General features: G+C 41.2%; 4 protein-coding genes across 7 annotated transcripts; 2 read left to right on the top strand and 2 right to left on the bottom strand.

Moving 5' to 3' along the window:
* Window positions 1-181: 181 nt before the first annotated feature.
* Window positions 182-1,961, bottom strand: srrd (SRR1 domain containing). Of its 3 annotated transcripts, none has more exons than XM_054773956.1 (6): window positions 1,836-1,955; window positions 1,629-1,669; window positions 1,346-1,525; window positions 1,171-1,269; window positions 934-1,085; window positions 182-860 (listed from the first exon to the last, which is right to left on the bottom strand). In XM_054773956.1, the coding sequence occupies exons 2-6, from the start codon at window positions 1,647-1,649 to the stop codon at window positions 608-610; spliced, it is 705 nt and encodes a 234-aa protein (XP_054629931.1). In that variant the 5' UTR covers window positions 1,650-1,669; window positions 1,836-1,955; the 3' UTR covers window positions 182-607. The 3 variants fall into 3 exon arrangements, with proteins under 3 accessions (XP_054629931.1, XP_054629930.1, XP_054629928.1); XM_054773955.1 differs by having other exon boundaries at window positions 1,739-1,886; XM_054773953.1 differs by having other exon boundaries at window positions 183-860; window positions 1,346-1,530; window positions 1,739-1,961.
* A 224-nt stretch (window positions 1,962-2,185) lies between these two features.
* tfip11 (tuftelin interacting protein 11) lies at window positions 2,186-9,321 on the top strand. 2 transcript variants are annotated; one of them, XM_054774100.1, is made up of 15 exons: window positions 2,186-2,312; window positions 3,337-3,546; window positions 3,659-3,824; window positions 4,299-4,455; window positions 4,537-4,664; window positions 4,766-4,927; window positions 5,452-5,643; window positions 6,333-6,512; window positions 6,610-6,744; window positions 6,843-6,946; window positions 7,020-7,188; window positions 7,310-7,553; window positions 7,632-7,774; window positions 8,368-8,533; window positions 8,642-9,321. In XM_054774100.1, exons 2-15 carry the CDS (start codon window positions 3,338-3,340, stop codon window positions 8,986-8,988), a joined length of 2,502 nt encoding a protein of 833 aa, XP_054630075.1. In that variant the 5' UTR covers window positions 2,186-2,312; window position 3,337; the 3' UTR covers window positions 8,989-9,321. The 2 variants fall into 2 exon arrangements, with proteins under 2 accessions (XP_054630075.1, XP_054630074.1); XM_054774099.1 differs by having other exon boundaries at window positions 2,202-2,330.
* Window positions 9,322-9,440: 119 nt separating this feature from the next.
* On the top strand, window positions 9,441-19,011 carry thoc5 (THO complex 5). Its single transcript, XM_054774102.1, has 20 exons — window positions 9,441-9,558; window positions 9,801-9,905; window positions 10,065-10,208; window positions 10,350-10,463; window positions 10,760-10,857; window positions 11,387-11,533; window positions 11,644-11,758; window positions 12,658-12,790; window positions 12,857-12,934; window positions 13,027-13,070; window positions 13,480-13,579; window positions 14,203-14,311; window positions 14,384-14,485; window positions 14,581-14,677; window positions 15,082-15,193; window positions 15,262-15,365; window positions 17,680-17,767; window positions 17,852-17,967; window positions 18,059-18,249; window positions 18,325-19,011. Exons 2-20 carry the CDS (start codon window positions 9,807-9,809, stop codon window positions 18,386-18,388), a joined length of 2,055 nt encoding a protein of 684 aa, XP_054630077.1. The 5' UTR covers window positions 9,441-9,558; window positions 9,801-9,806; the 3' UTR covers window positions 18,389-19,011.
* Window positions 19,012-19,135: 124 nt separating this feature from the next.
* Window positions 19,136-23,007, bottom strand: LOC129180065 (neurofilament medium polypeptide-like). Its single transcript, XM_054774101.1, has 4 exons — window positions 22,219-23,007; window positions 20,863-21,062; window positions 20,658-20,782; window positions 19,136-20,593 (listed from the first exon to the last, which is right to left on the bottom strand). Exons 1-4 carry the CDS (start codon window positions 22,967-22,969, stop codon window positions 19,582-19,584), a joined length of 2,088 nt encoding a protein of 695 aa, XP_054630076.1. The 5' UTR covers window positions 22,970-23,007; the 3' UTR covers window positions 19,136-19,581.
* Between the last annotated feature and the right edge of the window lie 1,353 nt (window positions 23,008-24,360).

The raw sequence follows: 24,360 nt of genomic DNA, 5'->3' as shown, positions 1-24,360 counted from the left end.
ATATTGAGGAAAAGGGTGATGTTTAGTGATCAGAAGTTGCCAACCGAAATAACAAGAGCCAACACACCCTCTTTTGTCTAATCCTGTCAAACAGGTGTACAAAAAAAAACCCACACACGTTTGTCTAGCCCCAAATACTGTATGTTAAGCTACAAGGTAAACAAAACTAAAATGTGACATACATGATGAATCCTACAGAATGAAATATTACGGATGCACAATATCATTTTTCAAGCAGTTACCAATAGCATACAGTATCTATTATCAAAATTTTGATTTAACTGTAGTTTGTGCACACTAAGGTAAGGACTCAAACACAATTGGATTTGACAAATGTACCTGTAGATTTGTCCTTACCAAATATCAATCTTTATTTTTAAAGCGCTTTTCATACATACAAAATGTATCCCAAAGTGCTGTACAAAGTTAAAAAGAATGCCCCGATAACCCCCCGACACACACACACTTACACAAACATTTAGCCATTGAAACGTGACATCTGGACCAGGACACTGACCATCCATCCATCCATCCATCACTGCTTTGAGTCCACCATATTCAACTAGTGGTGCAACTGTAAATGCTGCCATCCTTAACTACCAATAGGTTATGTCCTTTCACCGTCGTTAGATTCTCTCTGTATTATCTCCAAATCCGGGCAGTCTTGATATTGGGGTTCAGGGGTCTCTGTCCAAGTAAACTGTGGGAGACTAATAAGGTTGCGAGAATTAAAAGTGATGAGCGCAGTGTCACCGAAGACGTCAATAAGATGAGATGGACAGGTCAGCTGTCTCTCCTCGCACACAGTCACTGCCTGGCTGATGTAACTGTAGTTCCTCTTGAATTCTCGCTCGATCATCCTGTTGGCACAACAAAAATTAAATAAAATTCACATTTACAGGTTATTTTCAATCCAACATGTCTTGTACAAACCTCTCTCTCATGCTACTAAAGCTGTTTCCAATTATCATCATGAGGGGCAGACACTGTGGACTCCAGTTCTTCCACAATAGGTTGTTGTACAGGGCTTTCCCACAATGCATGAGGTAAAAGAGTGTGGGTTTGGTGGCCAGTCGCTTCCCCTCCTACACAAGATAGGGTCAATTACTAATAATAGTGAAAGGGAAGGTCACAATTTTAATTAAACATACAAAAGCATAAAAAACTGACCTCATTTTCTGTGAGAACAGTCAGGCCCAACACTCTCAGGACATCCTTTTCTCCAGGGGAGAAAGCAGGGTCAAAAACAAAACAGTCTTTGAGTGGAATCTGTTGGATGAGGAACATACTCTTAGGGCAATGTGTTTGCACATGAGGGTGACTGACAGCATCAATATATTTTCACCTTTCCTGCATCCAGGAGCAGGAGCATCATGGCCAGCTGGTAACGTGCAGACACACATGAGGAAAAGGTGCCCAAGCCATAACACACGCATTGAAGTGGCCATATTTTGCTATCTAAACTATCTTGGAACTTGTCTGAGACTTTGCTTTTCTTGCGGTTCAAGGATGCTGCCACCAGGATCTGCTCTGGAAGACAAGGTGGTTACAAGGTCGACTATATGTGGCTTCGGCTTCTGATTAGAACATATATTTAAAGTTAATAAGTATATTAACTTTGGACTCACCTTTCCATTCTTTCCAAACATCTTTGCATTTTAATTCATCCCTGCAGCGAATAACGTGGCGTTAGCATAGTTTCACTGAATTTTTGCGGTTTATTTAATGAAAATCTTACACGGTGTCTCTGATGCGCTTGATGGTTTTCCCGACATCCAGCGGGTCGTGGCAACATGTTGGAGACACGAATAAACTCTTCACCCTTTTAGACGTACCTTTTCGTCGGCGTGCAACCTGCCACTCACCCCCGGTGTCAGACATCTAGGTTAATATAATTGGAATATAAATGTGTGTGGAACATATAATATAAAACAAACTTTCACTGTTGTCGGGCAAGCATATAATGCATCGGAATACTTTATGTGTGGCACAGCTTTTCTATTTCCGGTTTTGTTATGCCGACCCTGGCGTGGATGTATACCTTATTATTCTAAAATGAATTTTAAACGATTTATTCTCTACAAAAACACCGAAAATAATTTTTATGGATTTGTATCATCTGGCTTTTTCTGTAAAAAGTGAGTCAGCATTTTTATTTTTTAAACGATTGTAACCACCGGAAGTACTTTTTCTCCTGGAAGTACAGGAAGTGCTCTCTTGTACCGTACGTCAAAAAGCTAGCTGGTGTTAGCTATCAAACCTTATTTGCTTTTGCAAGAGAAGACATGTTGATTTAATCCCTGAAGAAACAGGTAATTGAAGAATAAACAGTAAGTGCTATGTGCTTATATATTTGTATGTTCGTCACGATTTTGATGATAAGTCAGGTGCATATATGTTTTCGTGATTTTAACTATTCAAACTATATAATTCGACTTATACTTGGGCAGATGATATATAGTTAACGGTCATAATTGCAAAGTCTAGGAATGTTACAAAATTTTGAAATATATAAAATCAAGTCTGTGATTAATTCTGTCTGATAAAGCATTATTTGAACTTTAATTTGATACCTCATCCACTTCGCTACCCCAAATATTACCGGGAAATAGTGCATTTGGTTCCCATTGTTTTAACACTGTCAAGACAAAAGCTGTGATCGACCCACGGACCTTGACAAGTACAACCGTACTACAAAATATATAATAACTTAGGTTTATTTTAAAAGTCAACAGTGTAGCCATTTAAATTTGAGAAAATCAATGTTTTTTTAAGCATGATTTTTTATAATGATATCTAAATTATCCATATTTTATTTGCTTTTATATTTACAATCATGGCATCCATATTGAAAATAGGACAATGTAAACACGACATGTAGTAATTCAGGGTTAAAAAAAACATATTACACACCATCAGATTTTAATGAAATTTCATCTGCAGATAGATATTAAAGTGAATTCATATCCTAAATACCTTTTATCTTGTCCTCAAGCTCCGATCCATGAGTTTGAAATGCGTAAAGTTGGACTTAACATTTGAAGCACTCCTGTGAGTCGATGTGGTCCAACACTCAGTATAAATCCGATACAAAATTGAAGAGGAGGAAGTAATCTACCTAACAAACATGTATGCAAATGAAAATTCACCCGATATCCTATGGAAAAAATTTGATTTTTAAGGACGTCCCCACGGACTCTCCAAATCGAGCGTGCACAGTGTCAGATTTTTGCATCGCTAAAATACGAGTTTTGTAACATTCCTATAAAGTCATATATTAAGATACTGAATGGGTTGTTCTTCAACTACCTGTGTATGTTTAATCATCATTTCCAGAATGTCAATGTCACATCTGTATGGACGGAGAGGGGAGGCGGAGGAAGAAGGTGTAGAGATCGAAAGTTTTGAGATCACAGATTGGGACTTGGCTAATGAGTTCAACCCAGACCGCCGCAGACACAGACAGACAAAAGAGGAGATGACCTATGGCATCTGGGCGGAAAGGGATTCTGATGACGATGAGAGACCCAGCTTTGGAGGGAAGAGGTAAATCATGGCTTTGCGAACATTGCGATCATCATCCCAAGTGGACAAAAACAGTTGACTGGTTTAAGATTAACATATTAAACCAGGGGTATATATATATATTTTTTTTTAGATCTAAAGACTATACTGCTCCAGTGAACTTTGTGAGTGCTGGTTTAAGAAAAACTGCAGCTGAGGAAAAACAACAAAAAGAAGAAGGAGACTCTGATAACTCTGATGATGACACCCCTTCAGCACCTCCACCTACTCGAGGGCCAGCACACAAAAAGCTTCAAAAGGTATATTATATTACACTTTGAATTTGTTCTTTCTACACAGTGCAGTCATGTCAAGAATTTCTCTGTGCCAGGAGAAAGTTACACAGAGAATTCTCTATGCAGAGTGAAAGTACAGCTCTCAAGTTGAACAGATATGCCTTGACATACCTGTTAAAGTCTTACACATGTATCTGTTAACTCCTTGCTACAAATAGTTGGCTATTAGTCAAGTTGACATCCACCTGTTTTATGAAACGTATATACAGGTAAGTGCGGTCTGCTAGTCAGAATCTTCATTATGCATTGCTTGTTCACTGTCAGTAAAAATGCTGCAATGTAATGATCCGAGCTCGATACAAAGTTGTCTGGTAGAGTTTTCCTCCATCAAGTAGTCTATCCCTTCATTACGTCCCCTGTCCATTGCCATACTATCATTGCACTGTATATTCTAACACAGTTTTATAATAGGATTTACCAAACATAAAATCTTTACAGGGCAATTTTCGTGGAAACCAGTCTCAGAGGTTCGCTGGTGGCATACAGACTGGACAAGGGATAGGTACCTGGGAGAAACACACCAAGGGTATCGGCCAAAAACTGCTGCAGAAGATGGGATATCAACCAGGCAAAGGCTTGGGCAAGAATGCTCAGGGTAAGCAAAATTAAGGGTACTTATTTTAGGCTTTGGCTGATGGCAATACAGGGTTCCTCACCATGTGCTTCCCTGCTCCAGGTATTGTCAACCCTATCGAGGCAAAGGTTCGCAAAGGAAAGGGAGCAGTAGGGGCATACGGCAATGAACGAACCCAACAAAGTCTTCAGGATTTCCCTGTGGTTGACTCAGATGAGGAGGAGGAAAAGGTGATTTTGCCTTTTGACCTTTTTTTTTTCAATTCTTCCCTCTTTTGAAACTAGAAGTACAAAGGTTGTACTGACATTTTACTCATCCTTTATCTCTATAGGAGTTTCAGAAGGAGCTAGGCCAGTGGCGTAAAGATCCAGCTGCCTCAGGTGCAAAGAAGAAACCAAAATACTCTTACAAAACCATAGATGAACTGAAAGCTAAAGGCAAGCTTGTTGGCCGCAGCATTGGAGCTTCTGCTGGAGAGCTGGCACAAGTTAAGGTATGTTGTAGAAAAAAGTTATTCCACTAATCACTCTTTGGTTTTAGATTTAGAGTGGAGATTTAGAGTATCTCAGCCATGGGAAGGATGTAAATTTTGGATCACATCATCAGTAGTGTACCTTTTTGAATTAGTGGGTGTTTCTGCCTTTTCACACCCTCATCAAAGGTGGCCAACTACAGGGTAATCAAGCCTGAGCCTGTGTCCCATGCCCAATCATGAGTAGAGTAGTGCCTGGACCAAACACTGCCCCGCTGGAATGGGTCGTCGCTGGACCCGGCCTGAGGGTGGTGGTTGCAATCTTTGGGGGAAAGATTAGTTGCTTGCCAATATGAACTAGCATTTTACAATCTCGGGCCATGGCTAGCTGTCCAGCTTCTAGTTTGGTAGCCTGTTCGCTGGCACAAAGTCAGAATACACAGAATACCGTGTAGAGAAAGCTCTAGTGGCTATATTAGATAAACATGGTTTGCAGCAATTTCCTACCTCAGTTTCATTTATCCATTTTTTCTTCCCATCTGCAGGTAATAGATATGACTGGAAGAGAGCAAAGGATATATAACAGTTACAGTCAGATGTCCAACAAGCACAGCATGCCAGAAGAAGGTTCACCCAGCATGGCCACACGGGATCAGAAGGAATCTGGCTTTGCACTTCCTGAACTAGAACATAACCTGCAACTTTTGATTGACCTTACAGAACAAGACATATTACAGGTACAGCAGACGTTTAATAGACAAACAGAAGGTACTTACAGCCTATTGGGATCCAGTAAACAATCCAATCTACTGTACAGTGGAACCTTTGTTAGCGTCATTAATTAGTTCCAGAAGGAAACCGATGTTAACCAAATTAATTTTTCCCTTACGAAATAATATAAATCCAACTAATCTGTGTCAGAAAGCCAAAAGTGTTCAAACAAAACATGTTTTTATAGTTTTACAATTATAGTTTGGCATGCAGAAAGCAATTTTGTATTTCAAAAACTGCGCTTTGTTGTTGCTGCTGAATTTTGTCTGTCATGTAGCTAAATAATGTTCCCAGAAAGTGTAAAACATTTCAGTGATATAGCTCTTGTATCGGATCTCATTCAGTTGTGCAAGTGTACGCAATGTATACCTTGTGCTGACTGTTCATCAGTCACTATTCATTCAGTTCAGTTTATTTCAACCAAAATTTTATATAAAAATGACACAAGATTCAAAATACATTCATCCATCCATCCATCCATTTTCTATACCGCTTCTCCTCTTCAACTAACACAAAAAATGAATTACATAAAGATACAAAAATTAAATTATGTAAAATTTCACTATACACATTAAAATAGTTTAATAGTCATCACAACTGTTCTTCTTCAACGCACACTAACTACTCTGATCTGTGTTTATGACCAACTTTGTAGTCGGCCCGCCGCCTCCAGCATGAAAAAGACGTGGTTGTGACGCTGAGCCACGAGTCTCAGGAACTGCAGAGCAGACTAGAGGAAGAGCAAGATGCTATCAGCAGAATGGAGGCTGTGCTGGCTTTGGTGGACCGGTTCCCATCTGGAGAGACAGCAATAGGGGAGGGACCCACTTTACAGGTCCTTTTTTTATGTTAAGCTAATATGTCTATGCCCAACACAGTGACAATCCGTAACTTTCCGACTGTTCTGTTAGTGACATTTTGTCTTCCATCAGGAGTGTGCCCACATCTTTGAGACTTTGCAGACAGACTATTATGAAGAATACAAGACGATGGGTTTGGCTGACTTGGCCACAGCTGTAATTCATCCCTTACTCAAAGAGAAACTTTTTCCCTGGGATCCATTAAAGGTATGTTCCTGCAGGTGTTTGTACTTGCTCTCTTTTATGCAGCCCTGTAGTTTTGTTTCAATAAGTTAAGTTGCCTCTTTCTTTTTTGATTGTTTCAGGACAGTTCTTATTGTCTTGAAGAGATCGGTCAGTGGAGGGCAATTCTCGAATCTAGAAATCTGAATACCGGTGGCCGTGATTCAAACATGGACCCATATCACAGGTAAAAACAGATAAAGCAGCCTAACATATTTTACAGGAACCTGTTTTGATTTGATGCATTAAATCTTTTCAAGACTGCTGTGGGAGGTGTGGATGCCTGTGATGCGGTCCTCTGTGTCAAGCTGGCAGCCTCGCATGGTGGCGCCAATGGTGGACTGTGTGGAACTGTGGTCTCCTCTTCTTCCAGTTTGGATCTCAGATCACCTTCTTGAACAGCTCATTTTACCTCGTCTGCAACGAGAGGTGAGGTATATTTTTATGTTTTATTTTATAATACAATAATCATTTCACAATTTTGCATCCTTTAAAACTTTTCTACCATGAGTGGGTATAGTACCTCTAAATGGAATTTTATGATTAATAGGTGGACAGCTGGAACCCTTTAACAGACACAGTGCCCATCCACTCCTGGATCCACCCTTGGCTGCCTCTGCTCCAATCACGCCTCGAGCCTCTGTACCCACCAATCAGGAGCAAACTTGCAAATGCTTTGCAGCGATGGCATCCCAGTGATGCCTCTGCACGCCTCATCCTACAACCATGGAAAGATGTTTTCACTCCAGGAGCTTGGGAGGCCTTCATGGTGAAAAACATCATCCCTAAACTCGGTACAGCCTCAGTAATAGAATTAAATGTACTTCTTACTCTTGCTTTGATATGTGATGGTCTCTGTTCACCCTCCACAGCTCTGTGTCTGGAAGAGCTGGTCATCAACCCTCACCAGCAGCAGATGGACCCCTTTAATTGGGTGATGGACTGGGAGGGCATGCTGTCCTCCTCCAGCCTGGTGTCTCTGCTGGACAAAAACTTCTTTCCAAAGTGGCTGCAGGTAAGGAAATATAATTATTATATCTTTCAGGGATTAAGATTGGTATACAGCTGTCCTTTGCTACATCGCGGTTCGAACATTGCTTCCTCGCTCTATTGCGTTTTTTCAAAAATGAATTAATTAATTATACTGTTTCGTGGTCGACTATGGCCTGTTATTAGTCAAAAATATTCAAAGACAAATCATACGTAGTATTCTGGTCACTCGGTGTCAGTAATGTTACATTGATGAGATGCCTCTTGTGGCATGTCTGACATGATAGAGTGTGTGTGGGGGGGGGGGGGGGGGGGACAATAATGGTGTATATATAGAGTACACATATAGTGTAAAGGTGACTATAGGGGTGTTATTTCATGTCTACAATGGCTTTAATAATGGTAGAAAATGTATTTAGAAAGTCATAAACAGGTTTTCTATGCTCTAACTACAAAAATATTCAGTTTATTAATATTGAATCCTACTTTGCGGAAATTCGCTTATCGTGGTGAGGTCTGGAACCAATTAACCGCAATAAACAAGGGACGACTGTAATGCAATACCGGAGCAATCCAATAATTTATTATATTTGGCATTTTTGTGTTTGTTCTTGGTAGGTCCTGTGTTCGTGGTTGAGCAACAGTCCTAACTATGAGGAAATCACCAAATGGTACCTCGGTTGGAAGGGCATGTTCAGTGATGTCTTGTTGTTACAGTCGCTCATAAAAGAGAAGTTCAATGAAGCCTTGGATATCATGAACCGTGCAGTGTCTTCAGGCATGGGTGAGTTTCAGCACATATGAAACAATACCATGACACACAACAACATTTCTTCATTATACTGTATATGGTTCCAGCATACTTCAACTTATTCTCTGTGTGTATCAAAAGGTGGATACATGCAACCTGGGGCTAGAGAAAACATTGCATATCTCACTCAGACTGAGAGAAGAAAGGACTTCCACTATGAGGCCATGCAAGAGCGCAGGGATGCTGAAAGTATCACTCACAGGGGAGTTGGCGCTACCGTACCCACAAACTTTAAAGATCTCATCCAGACCAAGGCAGAGGAGAACAACATTGTGTTCATGCCTCTTGTGGCCAAGCGTCACGAGGGCAAACAGTTGTATACGTTTGGGCGCATTGTCATCTACATAGACAGAGGAGTTGTATTTGTGCAAGGAGAGAAGACGTGGGTTCCCACATCTTTGCAGAGTCTGATCGATATGGCTAAGTGATTGTGAATACTGAACTATTATGTGAAAAGCAAGTACAGTAAATGTTTCCTTTTTTGTGTAATTCCAGCAATCCAGGCGTGTTTGTACACTTTTAAACATTCAGTAGCACTATGAATAAATGTGTTTTGTATAAATGTCTTCTGCTTTGGTAGTTGCTGATATACAACTCTGATATGCTGATATTTTTTAATAAGGTTTTGTATTTAAACTTCATGTTAACATACAGTACATTCAGTAATTTCAGTGATCATCAGCCCTTTATTTCAACATTGTTAGGTTCCTTGCTTACAAATTACCTAAAACAATTTTAAACAAAACTAAAGTAATAAACCCGTTTAGAATATTAAATTTAAACAACTGGACTGTATGATAATTTGGTGCAATTTCTATTACTGCAAAAATGACTGTGTATTCCTGTAGGTGGCGGCATATGATTTTTTCAAGCTGCAATGACAGTTTTGGCACAGCACGGCTTCCGTCTGTATCCGGTGACAGGCGCTTGCGTTTGGACTATTCAGTCACTCAAACCTTTTAAATTTGCAATATTTAGCCGTTTTGTTCAACATCAAGGTATGTAATAGATATATATTAAAGTCGCAACTGTGTCAGAATGCATCGGTACTTGGATGTTCATTGGTAAACGCTCTAAATGAGCGGAAAGCTAACGTACGGAAGAAGCTAGTTAGTGCGTCGAGCTCGCTCACCAGCTAGCGGTTGCCGAGACTCATTCTTTTCTGTAGTAAATATTTGTAGTTAACGATAAGTCTTTTAAAAGTTGTACATTAATATGCTATCACCGATGTGTCCCCCAGCCACCAATGTCTGCAGACGCACTGAAGAAGCGAAAATCGAAGGTTCTTCGCAATGAAGCAGGACCTCCTGAGGTAAAGCGAGGCAGAGGCGATGGAGACCAGCAGGTAACTGGATTATACACACATGGCCCATAAACACAATTTCAAGGTGCTGTTTTTTTGTATATCGTTAATATTAGGTGATACTGAAAAAACAAAACACGTAGTACATACTGTTAGCCCACGGCTCAGCTGCTCACGTATACTGTATGTAAATGTTTATAGGACGTACGTGTCTACAATGAGGAAGTTGAATTTGATAGCAGGAACCCTGAGCAGGATTTCCTCCAGTATAAAGAGGCCTGTGAAAATTTGGCCAAACTAATGGGTGAAATACAGGAGCTCAAAGCCAATGGAGCCAAGGAAGGGGTGAGACCTACGTCTCTATTGTTCATAAAATGAAGCATTTTTTTGTATTTGAAATGTGTAAAGTCCCAGTTTGAGGACAGTTATATGGTTTATGTTTGCATCTGCAAAGGCGACTAACTTGACCTGTGATGTTTCATGCAGTCAACTGAAGTCGAACGGAGACGCTTGCAGAGCTGCATCCACTTTATGACATTGAAAAAACTCAACCGTCTGGCTCACATGCGGCTGAAGAGAGGCAGAGACCAGACCCATGAGGTAGTTCTTGCAATTTTTGTTGTATTTGTGAGTAGCGCCTTCTTAGATTGCATCAGAATTTATTTGAACTCTTAAGTTACAATAGGGATAAGCTTTTGTGTTTCACTCCAAGCTTGCACCAGTTAAAAGCATGCACATCGATCAATGTTCTTGTTGAGTATGAGCTCGTATTCAGATTCAAAGTATGCACATTGATCTATGTTCTAATGAATTCTGATTCACTGCTTACTGCTGCTCAATGTTATGCTTTGTATTGGCAAACATAACTTTGCCCTTGCTCTGTTTTTGTCCCACAGGCAAAACAGAAAGTGGATGTGCTGCACCTCCAGCTGCAGAATCTCTTGTATGAAGTTTTGCATCTTCAGAAGGAAATCAGCAAATGTTTGGAGTTCAAGTTAGTATTAACCCTCTAACTTGAAATTTATTTCAGAGCTTAAAGACTTAGTCGAGTTTGGAAAACAAACAAAACATGTTTGTGCTGCAACTATGATTTCAGCAAAGAGTGCTGGCCACAAGTAAAGTTACTCTGTATTTTCCAACTGGAAGGTGCTTTGACAAGGCATGATGTTGTGATACTGTACATTTAAGTACAGTACTGTTTACTGTACCGGACTGGGCCTTAGCTTGAGGATATGTTCTGTATTTGGACCTATTTAGATTTGAGTTGACTACCCCTGGTTTAGACATCAAAAATGGGCATTTTTGCAGTTTAAATAGTGGGGATCGACTGTACCTTTTATTATGCTAGCTACACATGTACAGTATCATAGGCTTATTGGATAATGCCTTGTGAGATACATTGTGATCATCCATGACCTTACATTTCTATTTTTTATATTGGCTTGTTGCTCAAGTGCTTCATAGTTTATCCATAAGTTTTAGTAATGTCTTCATGTGATAAAATCTTTTTTTTTTTTTTTCAGGTCTAAACATGAGGAAATTGACCTGGTGACCGAAGAAGAGTTTTACCAAGATGCACCTCCGGAGATTTCCAGGCCACAACTCACAAAAAATGATCCTCATCAGCTGACACTGGCACGATTAGACTGGGAGCTTGAACAGAGGAAGAGGTAACCAAAATCTCTGCTACACAGCTTAGTTAATAATAATAATGATGTTAGGAATAATGTTTGTTTAGACACGGACAGTATACTGAAAGTTTGTGCAATGATTGATGCAGGTTGGCAGAGCAATACAAAGAGTCTCAGGCCATGAAGGAGAAGATCCAGAAGAGTATTGAGGTCAAGAAGGAACATCTGAGGAGCTTGCAGCCTGGCCTGAATGCCATTATGCAGGTACGATTGTCATTAAGATGCTGTCAATGTGTTGTTCTTTAATATTGAGTTTTTTCCTGCATTTTGTCATTTGGAAAAATATGAAAGGATGCCTGTCTTTTAAAGGAATTAATAGTTACAAGATATACAATTGTCCCTCGCTACATCACTGTTCGAACATCACTCCCTCACTGTATCGCATTTTTTTTTAAATTTATTAATAAATGATTGCTGTTTCGTTACTGACTATGGCCTATTATTAGTCAATAAATATTGAAAGACAAGTCATATGTAGTATTCTGGTCACAAGGCATCAGTGATGTTACATTGATGAGACATGAGCTTTCATGACATGACATTAACTTGCAGCCATGGATAGTCATAGTGAGGATGGATGATGCGGTGGATGCCATGCGATGTTCGCAATACTACTACTACTACTACAACAACTACAATAATGAACTTTCCTAATGCTAACAAGTTATTATTGTCTACTTTATTAGGGGTGTTATTTCATGTGTACAGGACTCTAATAATGTTAAAATGTTTTTAGAAATTCTTAAACAGAATTTCTATGCTCTAACTACAAAAATATTACATTTATTAATATTGAATCCTACTTCACGGACATTCACTTATCGTGGTCGAGTCTGGACCCAATTAACGCGATAAACGAGGGACTACTATGTAATCCTAACTGATTTGAACAATTTTTAAAATGTTTTATCTTTTTGCTCAAACGCTGTAATGTCAAACTTTCGTCCAGATCTAATCCAGAATCTGGCAACAATTAGAATTAACACAGAAGATCCTATTGAAGTGTTGTAGCGTCTTTGTTCCCTTGGTAGTGTGTGCATGCATGTGTGTGTTTGTGTTTCCTCAGAATGGCATTGTGACTTTTTCTTGCTCTCCTTGTGAAGGCCTCTCTCCCAGTGCAAGATTACCTGTCTATGCCTGTTGAACAAACACAGAAACAAACCGAGATTGCTCAGCATCTGCCGCCACCACTCTATGTCCTTTTCATTCAAGCTAATGCATATGGACAGGCTTGTGGTAAGCAAGAATTGAGCCCACGTCATTTACTGTAAGTTGAGTTGCTGATTTTATATTTTCATTCAGACAAAAACTTGAGCGTGTCAATCAGTGGGGATGTTGATGAGGCCAAGGCTTTGTCCAAACCCCCAGAGGATTCTCAGGGTAAGGACATTTTTACACATACTGTACGTACAAGCAAGCACATACTGTGCTTTGTTGTCTTTTTTGCTGACGCCATTTAATTTGTCATGCAGATGATGATAGTGACTCTGATGCAGAGGAAGAGCAGGAAAAAACTGTGAGTCTCTGCTCTACTGCTAAACACACACGCACGCGCACACAAATACAGGTTAGTGTAGTCATCAAACATTCAACTGACACATAAACTGTCCCCGAAGCGCCAGCTGTCACATTGAGGTCAGGACAGATGAATGACAGGAAGGCAACATTGATCGCTTCCTGAATCAGAATGAGTGCCAGCTGAGGGATTTTGGGAAAAGTTTTTTTTCTCCTTAGAATGGCTGAGTAGCTGTAAGCCGACACTACCGCTTTACAGCCACACTCATCAAACTATCTAAGCATTTCCTTTGTTCTTCATTTGAGACAAGTATTATGTATTGTGAAATGTGATACTAATTGTTATATATCGAAATTGGTATATGAATGTGCTTTTTGAACCGTTACATCAAAAACCTCCTGTTTTACAGAAAAGGAGAAGGCCAACTGCTGGCGGCCAACTTGACGACAAAAGACGAGAGATGCTGAAGTGGCACCCGCTGTCCCTGTCTTTTGACCTGATCTGTAAAGGTAACACTCGTCACATTGTTGACAGCTTCAAATGCCAACAATGCTGCATAAAATGGAGGCTGCAAATTCACTAAGGACGAACACAGGCCCAGTGACTATGCGGCATCTTAAATCACAAATTTTCTGTAATGTTTCCACGTTTGCCGGCTTATTGTCAGGTGTAATGTGTTTGATGGATAAAGCAGGCATGAACCGTATGCCATTTATTGAGCCTTGTGTTCCCTCTACTGGTGACTAAAAGAATACAGTGAGCTCTGCATTGCAGGCTTTACTTAGCTAAAGGGGGAGGAGAGAGGTGCACTCATCTCTGTGGGTCTGCAGCATTTCAACGTGATGTGAGCACATTTTCTCATTCGCACTTTATGCCCACCTTATGCTGAGCTCTCTCACGCCTTCCTTCAGCCCCACTGTGTTCTGCTCGTCGCACTCTGGCAGGGTTTGTTGTTGTCATGGTCATGGCGGTCACTATGACTGCAACGTTTGGAGCATGAAACATGACCATCAGCAGAGTGTATGTCCCCTGAGGGCTCCATCAAAACCACACTTTGGGTTTCACTGATGCAGCAGTGGGACAGTCACAGAAGCATGTCGTTGACCTTGTAATGTGCAAATAACCATTGCAGATGGAAGTGTCCTCCATCTTTTCTTCTACTACCTGATGAATCTGAACATTATGACTGTCAAGGCTAAGGTGTCTGCATCCACAGACCTCACCACAGCCATCAGTGCAGGGTACGTGGAGAAGTACTTACTAGTGAATTTGAGCTATAGTCCTGTATTGTAATAATGAGCTCTTCTTTACAGGGAGCTGGTCAAATCTGATACCCTTCTAAGCTGTCTGTACGCCAACGATCATGGCAGAGAAACACCCAATCCAGCCAACCGCTATCAGTTTGATAAAATTGGGTATGGATGTCATGATTAGTTCTGACCTAATGTGAAGACAACTTGACATTTAAGAAAAGGTCAGCATTCATTATAAGCATCACATTACTCTACAGGATTGTTTCTTTTGCTGACTATGTGGAGGAGCTGGGTCATCCGTACAAATGGGTTCAGAATCTCGGGGGGCTACATTTTCCCAGTGATTCTTCAGAGGTGAGTGTATATAAGCATATACGTAAGGTTTCCATTAGTACGAATGTTATACAGTATCTAGTACAATACAACATTTTTATCAATGACAAAATAGACCCAAAAGTTTGCCGGCCTAAATGAGCTGCCATTTGTAATTGAAAGTATTATGGAAGCACAGAAATGCGGTGTGGAACCTTTTTGAACTAAAAAAACAAAAAAACAAAACACCCTTCATTGTAAGTATGGCCAGATGCTATTACAACACTGGGTGGAAAGAGAGATTATCACTTTGCAGGCTGCAGGACTGACTGTGTTAAACGTTTTAACAGTAATTGTAATATTTTAATTTAATAATTTGAATTGTAATATGTAATTTATTAATTTTCCCTAAAATCAATTAAAGACGCCCTTGCTTGTATCTCCAGGGTGCACTCATGGGCAGTTCTTTGAGTGCCAGCCATATGGAGAACACCATTAAGCTCCTGAGGGGACGAATCCTGTCCCGCTTGGCCTTGCAAAAGCAGTTTGCCTCACTAGGTACACAAAGTGGTCCTAACGAAGAGCCGCTCAATTGTAGCTGAGGTCGTTTGTCTTTCCATTCACAGAGCACAGCATCATCCCCATCACCAGTGAGTGTTTGCATCTCTTTCCCGCCAAGATTCTTTCCCGTTTAACTTTTTGGACCACCATCACACATGAGGATTACATGGTATGCCCACGCACTCGATATTGCACATCTATTATATAGATAAATGGTCTGGAGCAAACAAACCTCTTGATCAGTAAATCAGTCTAATTTAAGATGACCCTATTATGACCTTGTTACAGGTTTTCCTTTGTTTACAACTTTTTGTGTTATGACACACTCCCATAAATTACTGAATTATGTAGTCTTGACGCAAGTGGTTTAGTTTGTGAATACGAGACTTGCCTGAGAATCAGTTAGCTGCACGCGGTTGAAGAATAAGTAGTCATGCATAGCTACACTGAGGAAGGAAAGCTTTGCCCTTGCCACTCATCATGGTTCCCAAGTGCAAGGCAGACTCACCCGATGGCAGTGTGCCGAAGAAGGTAGCCACCACCATGGAAGTAAAACTGGACATCGCAAATGTCAGAAATGCTCAGAAAAGGGAGAAGCACTGACCAGCATTGGCCGCACACTTGGTCTTGGCCGTTCGACTGTCGTGACCAGAAACTTGATTCAGTTGTGGTTTTGGGGCACCACCAGTGCAGCGCTTGCTCAGGAATGGCAGCAGACAGGTGTGAGTGCATCTGCACGCACAGTGAGGCAAAGAGTTATGGAAGATGGCCTGGGCACAAAGAAGCCACTTGGGTCAGACTGATGTTCTGCAAAAGGCACAGGTATGGACTATTGAAGACTAAGGTAAAACCAATTTCTCTGATGAACCCTTTCTGGTTGCTTGAGGCATCCAGAAAAAAGCTTGTCCAGAAAAGAAAAGGTGAGCGCTACCATTAGCCCTGTGTCTTGCCAACAGTAAGCCATCCTGAAATCATTCATGTGTGGAGTTGCTTCTCAGCCAAGGGAATGGGATCACTCACAATTTTGCCTTACTGTAGAACACAGCCATGAATACCAAAACATCCTCTGAGAGCAACTTCTCCCAACCATCCAAGAACAGTTTGGTGGCAAACAATGCTTTTTCCAGCATGATGAAACACCTGCTATGAGGCAAAAGTGATAACTAACTGGTTCGGGGAACAAAACATTTGACATTTTGGGTCCATAGCTGGATTCTCCTTGGCACAATCTCTTGACTTGACTCCTCCTAGTCTTGACTCCTGCTAACCCAAAGACTGGGCCACACTGTTTTCATTCGTCTAGATCTCTGCTTTCATATTGAATGGCTTGCCATTTTTTCCGCTTTTAGGCACCCCGCCCGAGCTTGTGGAGGTGAATCGCAATGCTGAACGTACACTTCCTGGCTCTCACTTGAAATTTGTACTGTGTGGGAAATCGGTACGCAGCTGTGCCAAACCAAAGGCTCCGTACCGAAAAATACGAATACATTGACCGTTCCACCCCTAATGTTTTTTTTTCAATGTATGTGTAGAGCTGCAGCTATCGATAATTTTTGTAATCGAGCAATCTGTTGATTAGTTTGTTCAATTAATCGAGTATTCGGATAAAACACACTTTTTATCCTCAATGCATATTTTAGGGAAAATTGTTTGAATAAACAAATCTTTCTTCTTGCCATAACCTTAATTTGTTTTCTTGTAAATGCACATCAACATTGAAATTGCACTTTTGATATGAGAGCCGTAATAATGAAAAATATTAGTTAAAAAAACCCTGAATGTAACCTAAAACCAGGTCAATAATGAATATAGCAACCAAATTAAACAAAAAGGCTCCCTCATTAGGTATGTTTAATGCATGATAGAACACAGATTGACATTCAGACATGCCATTTTATATTTTTACATGACAAATGCCAAAACAAAAAGCTCAGGCTTTGTTACAAAACAAATAATAAAAAAAAAAAAACACAAAATAAGACTGAAGCTACCTTAGAGTACATTTTGTTGTGTTCTGTGTGTACAAGTATATGGGCTTTAGTACTGTATATGGACAATATAGACTACCTTGTTTCTGGTTCTGTAAATACACAGGGCGCTTTCCGGTAATGTACTACAGCGTCGTTGTAGTACTGTTGTGGAATGCCAGCTCCAGTTGACAGTGCAAATATTGCATCACATTGTCTGTCTTTGAGTCTGGAATGATCCCAAATGTTTGAAAGCTGCTTTAATTTCCTTTCCTCTCTTAATCCCCTCATTGCTGCCTCTCCATTGCCACTCTCCACTGTTCCTCGCCCCACAGACCACGGAACCCACTTGTTCTCTCTATTACAGCAGCTGTGCGGAAACAATTTCCATGTGTTTTAAATTCAGTTTTCGAAGCAACAGAATAGAATGCAAAGCTCTTTTCTAATTGATATAATCGATGAATCGGTGCAACGGTAGTCTACAGCAGCACACATAATGCATCTCTTCTCTGCTAGGCCCTGCCGTATACTCGTCATGTGACTGATGCTGGTCTGGCAAAAGAGACTGACATGTACTTTTCTGGAGTGGTGGAGAGAGGAACAGGTAACAATTATGTCTTGCTAGTTCTTGTACTTCCATTTTTTTTTCCTTTACATACAATTCAAACATATTGGCTGTTTCTTGTAGCTCGTCTCCAGGCTGCAGTGGTGCTGAATCCCCGTTACCCAGAAATCTGTCCTGTCTTCTCCCTCTCGCTCAACTGGAAGGGAGAGCGCAGCGGGCGCACTGATGACAACCTTCGGGTAAAAGCCTTTTGCATAAAAATCATCTTTCATGTTGTGTTCTCCGTGTCCGGGCAAAAAGAAAAACAAGCTGACTCGTCTCTGTGTTTAGGCCATGGAAAGCGAAGTGAATGTTTTCAAAAACGAACTGCAGGGCCCACGTCCCGGCCATCAGCTCCTGACTAATCAGATTGCACGCTTGTGTGTCATTCTGGATGTCTACCTGGAGACTGAAGAACAGGATGACGGCGTAGAGGGGCCACGGGAGTTTCCCCGTGAAAAAATGTGCTTGCGTACTGTAAGGTGCGCAAACTCTCCCACTTTGCACCACTTAATCACTTTATTATACTCATATCTGACTTATTTTTTGGGTTTCAGGGGTCCAAATCGTCTGAAGCCATTCAAATACAACCATCCTCTGGGCCTCTTCAGTCATCGCTAGAAGGGGACCTGTGAGTCCCCATCACAAGCTTTTAGTTCTCACAGCTATTTGAAGTATTTTAGACCCATTGTAGACATTTTTTACAAAAAAAAATCTTTCCAATCATTTAAAAATAAAAAGTCAAAACTGGTTTTGGTATGTCTACATTTACTTTTCCTTCTGTCGGCACCTCGCATGCGAGTGCATGCACATCATCTATATAGAATTTTATTACAAAACGTTATCCAAGTCAAGAAAATTCACTTTATCGTGTGATTGCTGATCATATTATTCAGGTGTACTGAGATGCAATATGTAGAAAGAGCAATATGTTGAGAAGAGATCCCCTCAATGTCAGCCAAAGACTCCAATACTAAACGGGTGTCATACTTTGCAACTATACTGATATGTATTGGAAATTCATCTAGCAATGCTGCACTAACATGAAGATCAAAATTGGTTGCTGTTATTAGCTAATTAAAGATAGAAAATACTTAGGGATAAAGAAGGGAAGGGTGTGACATGCTGGCTTCTGTCATGTGTGTCTATAATGCAGAGGAGGAACTATGCAACTAAAAACAAAAGAGTTGTGCAAACATGCTGCGCTGCTCCTGATTTATACATGACCATGGTGAGGATGGGTGCAGTGTCTCCCCCTTCTTCCACTGCATTGCAGTGCAAGTCTTGCAGCATTTACCTTTTAGGTCTTGACATTTTCTGTGATGAATCCTCACCTAAGGTCAGCATATTAAAGATTACTCTGCAGACTTAAGCCGCAAATGTTTTTTGTGTATTTTCTTTATTTTTTGTGTTGCATATTTTCACTTTATCAATTTATACATAGCACAGTCATCATTGTCAGAGCATTGCAGGCTAGAGGAGTGAGGCATCTCACCTGTGATAAGCTGCATTAAAGTGCACAACAAGCATCCATGTACTGTATGTCTTACTAAAATGACTATTGTAAATATAATATAGACATTTGGGTATATTCAAATATATTATCTGGAGTCAATATGTATAGGTTCATTATAGTAAATGCACTTATTATTGAAGGGCAGCTATCACATTCAATTAAAGAGCTTAGTTAACAGTGTTGCCTACAGTGATGTTAGCATCAACGTTGCATACATACTTAGAGCAGGGTAATACAAAATCATGTTTGCGTATGCTCTTTAACTTCACCTCCCACCCTCAGAGTTCTTTGTCCAGCTTCACTTCTTGGCCTTCTCCTCCTTGCTGTCTTTGGACTCATTGCCAGAAGGCCTCCCTCCACCTTTGCCCTCAGTGGCTGCTGCTGCTGCTTTACTGTTCTCCTTTTTCTCCTCAGGCTTGCTCTCATCTTTGTCAGGTTCAACTTTGTTCGTAGGCTTGTCCTCGGGCTTCTTTTCCTCCGGCTTCTTCTCCTCACGCTCCTTCTCGTCAGACTTCTTCTCAGGCTTTTTCTCTGGTGGTTTCTTCTCCTCAGGCTTCTCCTCCTTTTTGCTCTCTGGTTTCTCTGATGTCGGAGCAGAGGGTTTCTCCTTGACAGGGGAAGGAACCTCCTCTTTAGGTTTGGAGGGAGAAGGTTTGTTGTCAGCTGGCTTTGCAGGTTTTGGAGTTTCCTCCTTTGGCACCTGAACTACTTCAGTCTCTTTCTTGACATCAGGTTTGTTATCCTTCTCCATTTTATTATCTGCTTCTTTCTCTTTGTTCTCCTGCTTCATCTCCACTACTGGTTGCTCCTTTTCCTCTTTTACAGGCTGAGGTGTGTCTTTCTTCTCTTTAGGGGCAGCAGGCTTGACCTTCTCCGGTGTCTTAGGGGGAGGAGATTTTGATTCTGGTGATTTTGCAGGGGATTTGGGCATCGGAGATTTGGCTGGTGGTGATTTTTGGGGAGATTTATTTCCTGGGGATTTTGGCTTTTGAGGTGAATTTGAAACAGGAGATGGAACTTTCTCTGGAGATTTTGACTTCTCTTGCTCACTTTCTTCCTCTTCATTGTCCTCTTTTTCCTCTCCTTTTTCTTCCTCCTCCTTTTTGCCTTCTTCCTCTTTGGTTTCCTCACATTCCTCCTCCTCTTCTTCTGCTTCCTCTGTCACTTCTGTCACTTGGGTCTCATCTGTCTGCTCTTGCACAATCACTTTATCTTCTTTCACTTTCAAATGAGCTGAAATTCTATTGTCTAGGTAGGAGTAGGGACTTCCTCCAGACACAAAGCGGCTCTCTTCTCCCTCCAGTAACTTCCTGTTGTTGGACATGAAAACATTATCACAAAAAGTGGAATGGGCAACACTATCAGGACACCAACCTGTAAGCAGCTATCTCAATATCTAGAGCCATCTTCACATTCAGTAGTTCCTGATAGTCCTTTAGTTGACCAGCCATCTCCCATTTTGTGTTTTTCAGCTCTGAGTCCAGATGATTGATTGTGTCCTGCAGAATAAACACATAAAACCTCACATGTGTTTAAAAAAACATATTTTGGAGAAATGAGGTGGATGGTGGTGGCTTGCCTGGAGTGAGTTGAGGTCATCCTGGTGTCTGTCCTCACATTCCATACGCTGCCTCTCCAGAGACTCCTTTGTTCCTCTGAGTGTCTCCAGCTCAATGGTGCGGCTCTGGAGCTGACGACGGTATTCCACAATTTCCTCTTGGGTCCCACGGATGGCATCTTGGTTGGACCTGGCTGCCTCTGTCAGACGTTCTAGGCGCACTATAAGCATATTGGGGTGAGTGTCAGGTTGTGTCACACACAATGCATACTAAACAGCAGTGTTTGTGATGGTGTTGATACATATACACACTTTATGCCTCACTAAGCATCCTCACCAGCCCTCCTCTTAGAAGCATGAACAAGACATGCTGCTGCAGTCAGCAAGACATCACACAGAGAAGGTCAAACATCCAACTGTGTTTGTTTTGGAGCATACTGATTGGCAGGATGCTTCTTTCCACAATATGTAAGGCTTGTAAATAGATCTTGTACACTGATATCCTCAGAGTTCCCTCCAAGCACATCCACTTCAATACTTATAAAGAATCTGCATTATTGCATCATTTTTATGTTGACTAATTGTTCCCTTTTCAAGTGTTACTCTTTGTGTTATACTACTAAACTGTCATACTGCTTTTTAAGTTGAATTATTGCAAGGAAGAGATGAAGGTCACTGGGCCATGCTACAACCGCACACGGATGAGCCAACCTTTACAGTGACCTTGAACCTAATATAGGCTGTTTGGAGAGTTTTAGGTTCAAAACCACCAGAGGGAGGAGGATACCTTTCTTTGTCCAAATATTGTGCAATGCATTTTCATGTAAGCTGCAGGGCACACAAAGGTCATCTTATTTATTGATTTTTTTGTATTTTTAGAAAGTGTTTCAGTATATGATAAATACAGTGTTGGAATTATATATTTTTTAGTTGTAATTTGTTGTTGAATTGTTGGTTATCCCAGAGATCGGCATGTTCACACTTTCTCCAGCTAGGTCTGCATACAGCAGAATTGAAGGATGCAGGGGACCACTGTGATACAGTACATTTTGTGCATTAAAGATGCCAAAACCAATTCATTGTAGGTCAAAATATGCTAAGCTGAACAAAACAACCACATTTTAGGTTTGTATTACTAGTGGCAAAGCAGTAATATATCATGAACAATTTAGTTTCTACGACATGCTGAGAGCCACTCCTTGGACATCACTGTCGTACATAAGCATTTCAAGTAATAGCTACAAATGGCATACTCCAGATTGAGGTGAGTGATTTAAAGTGTAAAACTAAGTGAAGTTGTGTTATTAGTCTGTTGACTTTGCAAACAAGTGAAAAAATCGTATGCGGTACCATGGAACTTTAGACTTCCCACTTTACCTTTGAAGCAGTCTTCAGCCTGCGTGACACTCTTGGTAGCGTGACAGTCGAGCTGGGCTCGGATCTCCCGCAGGGCCCCAGTCACATCCATCTTGACAGTCTCCCGCAAGTCAGAGGTCACCTGTGCACCCTGAATCTGTGCCAGGAGGTCCGCCGCTTCCTCCTCATGGTTCTTCTTGAGGAAGGCTGCCTCCTCGTCCAGAGCTTGGAGCTTCTTGTCCAGCTCCAGCCGTCCCAGCTGGCACTCCTCTACGTACCTCTTCATGGCCCGGGCTGCAGCCTCAAGCTCCTCCCGGTTGCGCGCCTCCTCCTCCAATCTTGCCCCCAGTTGCTGGATGTCCTCCTCCAGGCGCCCATATTCAAGAGCCGCGCGGCCCTTCTCCCCGCTTAACTCTTGAACCAGAGCCCGGAGGTCGTCCAACTCCCGCTCGTAGTACTCCCCCACAGAAGCGCGCCCGCTCTGGTTTTGCCGCAGCGCCGCCGCTTCTGCCTCCAGGTTGCGGTTGTGCATCTCCAGGCTGCGCACCTTGTCGATGTAGCCGGCGAAGCGGTCGTTGAGCGCCTGCAGGATTTCCTTCTCGCTCCTGCGGGACATGTCCCCGTTGAAGGTGTCCAGGCTGTCCACGGAGTACGGCTGGCTGTAGGTGGGGCGGCGGCGCTGGGAGTGGAAGCCGCTGGATGACACCGATGCTGGCCGAGCCTTGCGTAGCCCGCTCGGGCCGAAGAAGTGGCTCTCCACGGTGAAACTCATTTTGTGGACTGCAGCAGGAGGGGAGAGCGCCCGCTTTATATACAGGAGAGACGGAGGGTCACCAGTCAGCACTACAACACTATTTAAAGAGACACTTTTTCCTGAAGAAACGACACGTCCCTCACATTTCAGCAATCATTTTATTAGATCTTCTCAAGGGACGATACTTGTAAATGAAACTTGAATTCACTTTAGAGTAGTCAGTGTACAGCTTGTATTGCAGTATAAATTTACCCTGCACTGAAATTACTCAACACACAATTTATTGTCTAAATACCTGGCAACACAAGAGTACATGTTACTGTGAACATGGCCAAAGTGTCAAGTGTTGAGCACCATTATTAGGTACCACTGCCTTAAGCTTCTTTGGTATGGCAATAATGGCTGTGTGGATACTAAATCTATACTTCTATACAAGCTGTACACTGAAACTTAAACTTTGTTTAATTTCATTATTGTTCGTTGAGAAGATATACTGTAGTAAAAATGGTTGCTGAATTGTGATGGATGTACTCCCTTATATGTGAGATAAAGCGTACTGTACCTAGTGACTCTTTATGGGACAGTATTAATTGTTTTTCTCCAAAAATAAGTTGAGTTTTTTTTTTGCATAAAACATGTCTCATTCACCCTATGTCTATGTAATCAATATGTGATAATAAAGCATAAAATGTACAGCATGCAGTCCGTACCGTGGTGTTTGCCCCCTTCCTGATTTCTTTTTTCCATGTTTGTCACACTTAAATGTTTCAGATCACACAGGGCCATGTAGGTTTGGATTTTTTTTTTCTCGCTTAATAATAAAAAGTTTCATTTAAAAACTGCATTTTGTGTTGAGTTGTGTTGTTATTGGCTAATATTTACATTTGCTGATCTGAAACGTGTAAGTGTGACAAACATGCAAAAAAAATAAGAAAGGCGGCAAACACTTTTTCACACCACTTTAAACCACGAGACATGACGGGAGTGCAAGATTGTGGTTCTCAATCTGGTTACAGTGGCACGAACTTTAACAGTCAACTTTTTTTACAAAACTAATCTAAAAAGTCACTTTTATTGCAAATGCTGATCCAAAATCAAACCAACATCAAGGAGAGTTTGGAGGGGGAGGAGTGAGCCGGCAATGTGTGTGGTGGTCTCTCGATGCAGCAGCATAATCCAGGCTTTATTGGAGTGTCTCAGTCATTTGATTTATTTGCTATTTGTGGGTGGCCTTGGAACATAACCCCCCTGAAATATGTATTCTTTGGTACAAGGTCCTCATTGTGATTTCATTCCACAAGGTACTTTAAAGATGCTATGTCATCTCAATCTTTTACTCATTTCTTTATATTCAGTACTTTTGGCCCTCAAGAGTCAGAAAAAATAAAATGCACGCTAAACAAGAAAAA

This window comes from Dunckerocampus dactyliophorus, chromosome 4, assembly GCF_027744805.1.
Source record: "Dunckerocampus dactyliophorus isolate RoL2022-P2 chromosome 4, RoL_Ddac_1.1, whole genome shotgun sequence".
In the NCBI taxonomy this organism is placed as follows: Eukaryota; Metazoa; Chordata; class Actinopteri; order Syngnathiformes; family Syngnathidae; genus Dunckerocampus; species Dunckerocampus dactyliophorus.
Note: the sequence above shows the minus strand (reverse complement) of the source record. Positions and strands in the feature narration are given on the sequence as shown.

Coding starts and splice junctions, on each gene's coding strand:
- srrd (XM_054773953.1), bottom strand. CDS start 1,881: ATGTCTGACACCGGGGGTGAGTGGCAGGTTGCACGCCGACGAAAAGGT. Junction 1,670..1,738: donor AAGCGCATCAGAGACACCGT/GTAAGATTTTCA, acceptor TATTCGCTGCAG/GGATGAATTAAAATGCAAAG. Junction 1,270..1,345: donor TGCTCCTGGATGCAGGAAAG/GTGAAAATATAT, acceptor CTCATCCAACAG/ATTCCACTCAAAGACTGTTT.
- tfip11 (XM_054774100.1), top strand. CDS start 3,338: ATGTCAATGTCACATCTGTATGGACGGAGAGGGGAGGCGGAGGAAGAA. Junction 7,554..7,631: donor AAACATCATCCCTAAACTCG/GTACAGCCTCAG, acceptor CACCCTCCACAG/CTCTGTGTCTGGAAGAGCTG. Junction 8,534..8,641: donor TGCAGTGTCTTCAGGCATGG/GTGAGTTTCAGC, acceptor GTGTATCAAAAG/GTGGATACATGCAACCTGGG.
- thoc5 (XM_054774102.1), top strand. CDS start 9,807: ATGTCTGCAGACGCACTGAAGAAGCGAAAATCGAAGGTTCTTCGCAAT. Junction 10,464..10,759: donor GCAGAGACCAGACCCATGAG/GTAGTTCTTGCA, acceptor TTTGTCCCACAG/GCAAAACAGAAAGTGGATGT. Junction 12,791..12,856: donor TGCATATGGACAGGCTTGTG/GTAAGCAAGAAT, acceptor ATTTTCATTCAG/ACAAAAACTTGAGCGTGTCA.
- LOC129180065 (XM_054774101.1), bottom strand. CDS start 22,969: ATGAGTTTCACCGTGGAGAGCCACTTCTTCGGCCCGAGCGGGCTACGC. Junction 21,063..22,218: donor GGCTGAAGACTGCTTCAAAG/GTAAAGTGGGAA, acceptor ATATGCTTATAG/TGCGCCTAGAACGTCTGACA. Junction 20,783..20,862: donor ATGACCTCAACTCACTCCAG/GCAAGCCACCAC, acceptor TTTATTCTGCAG/GACACAATCAATCATCTGGA.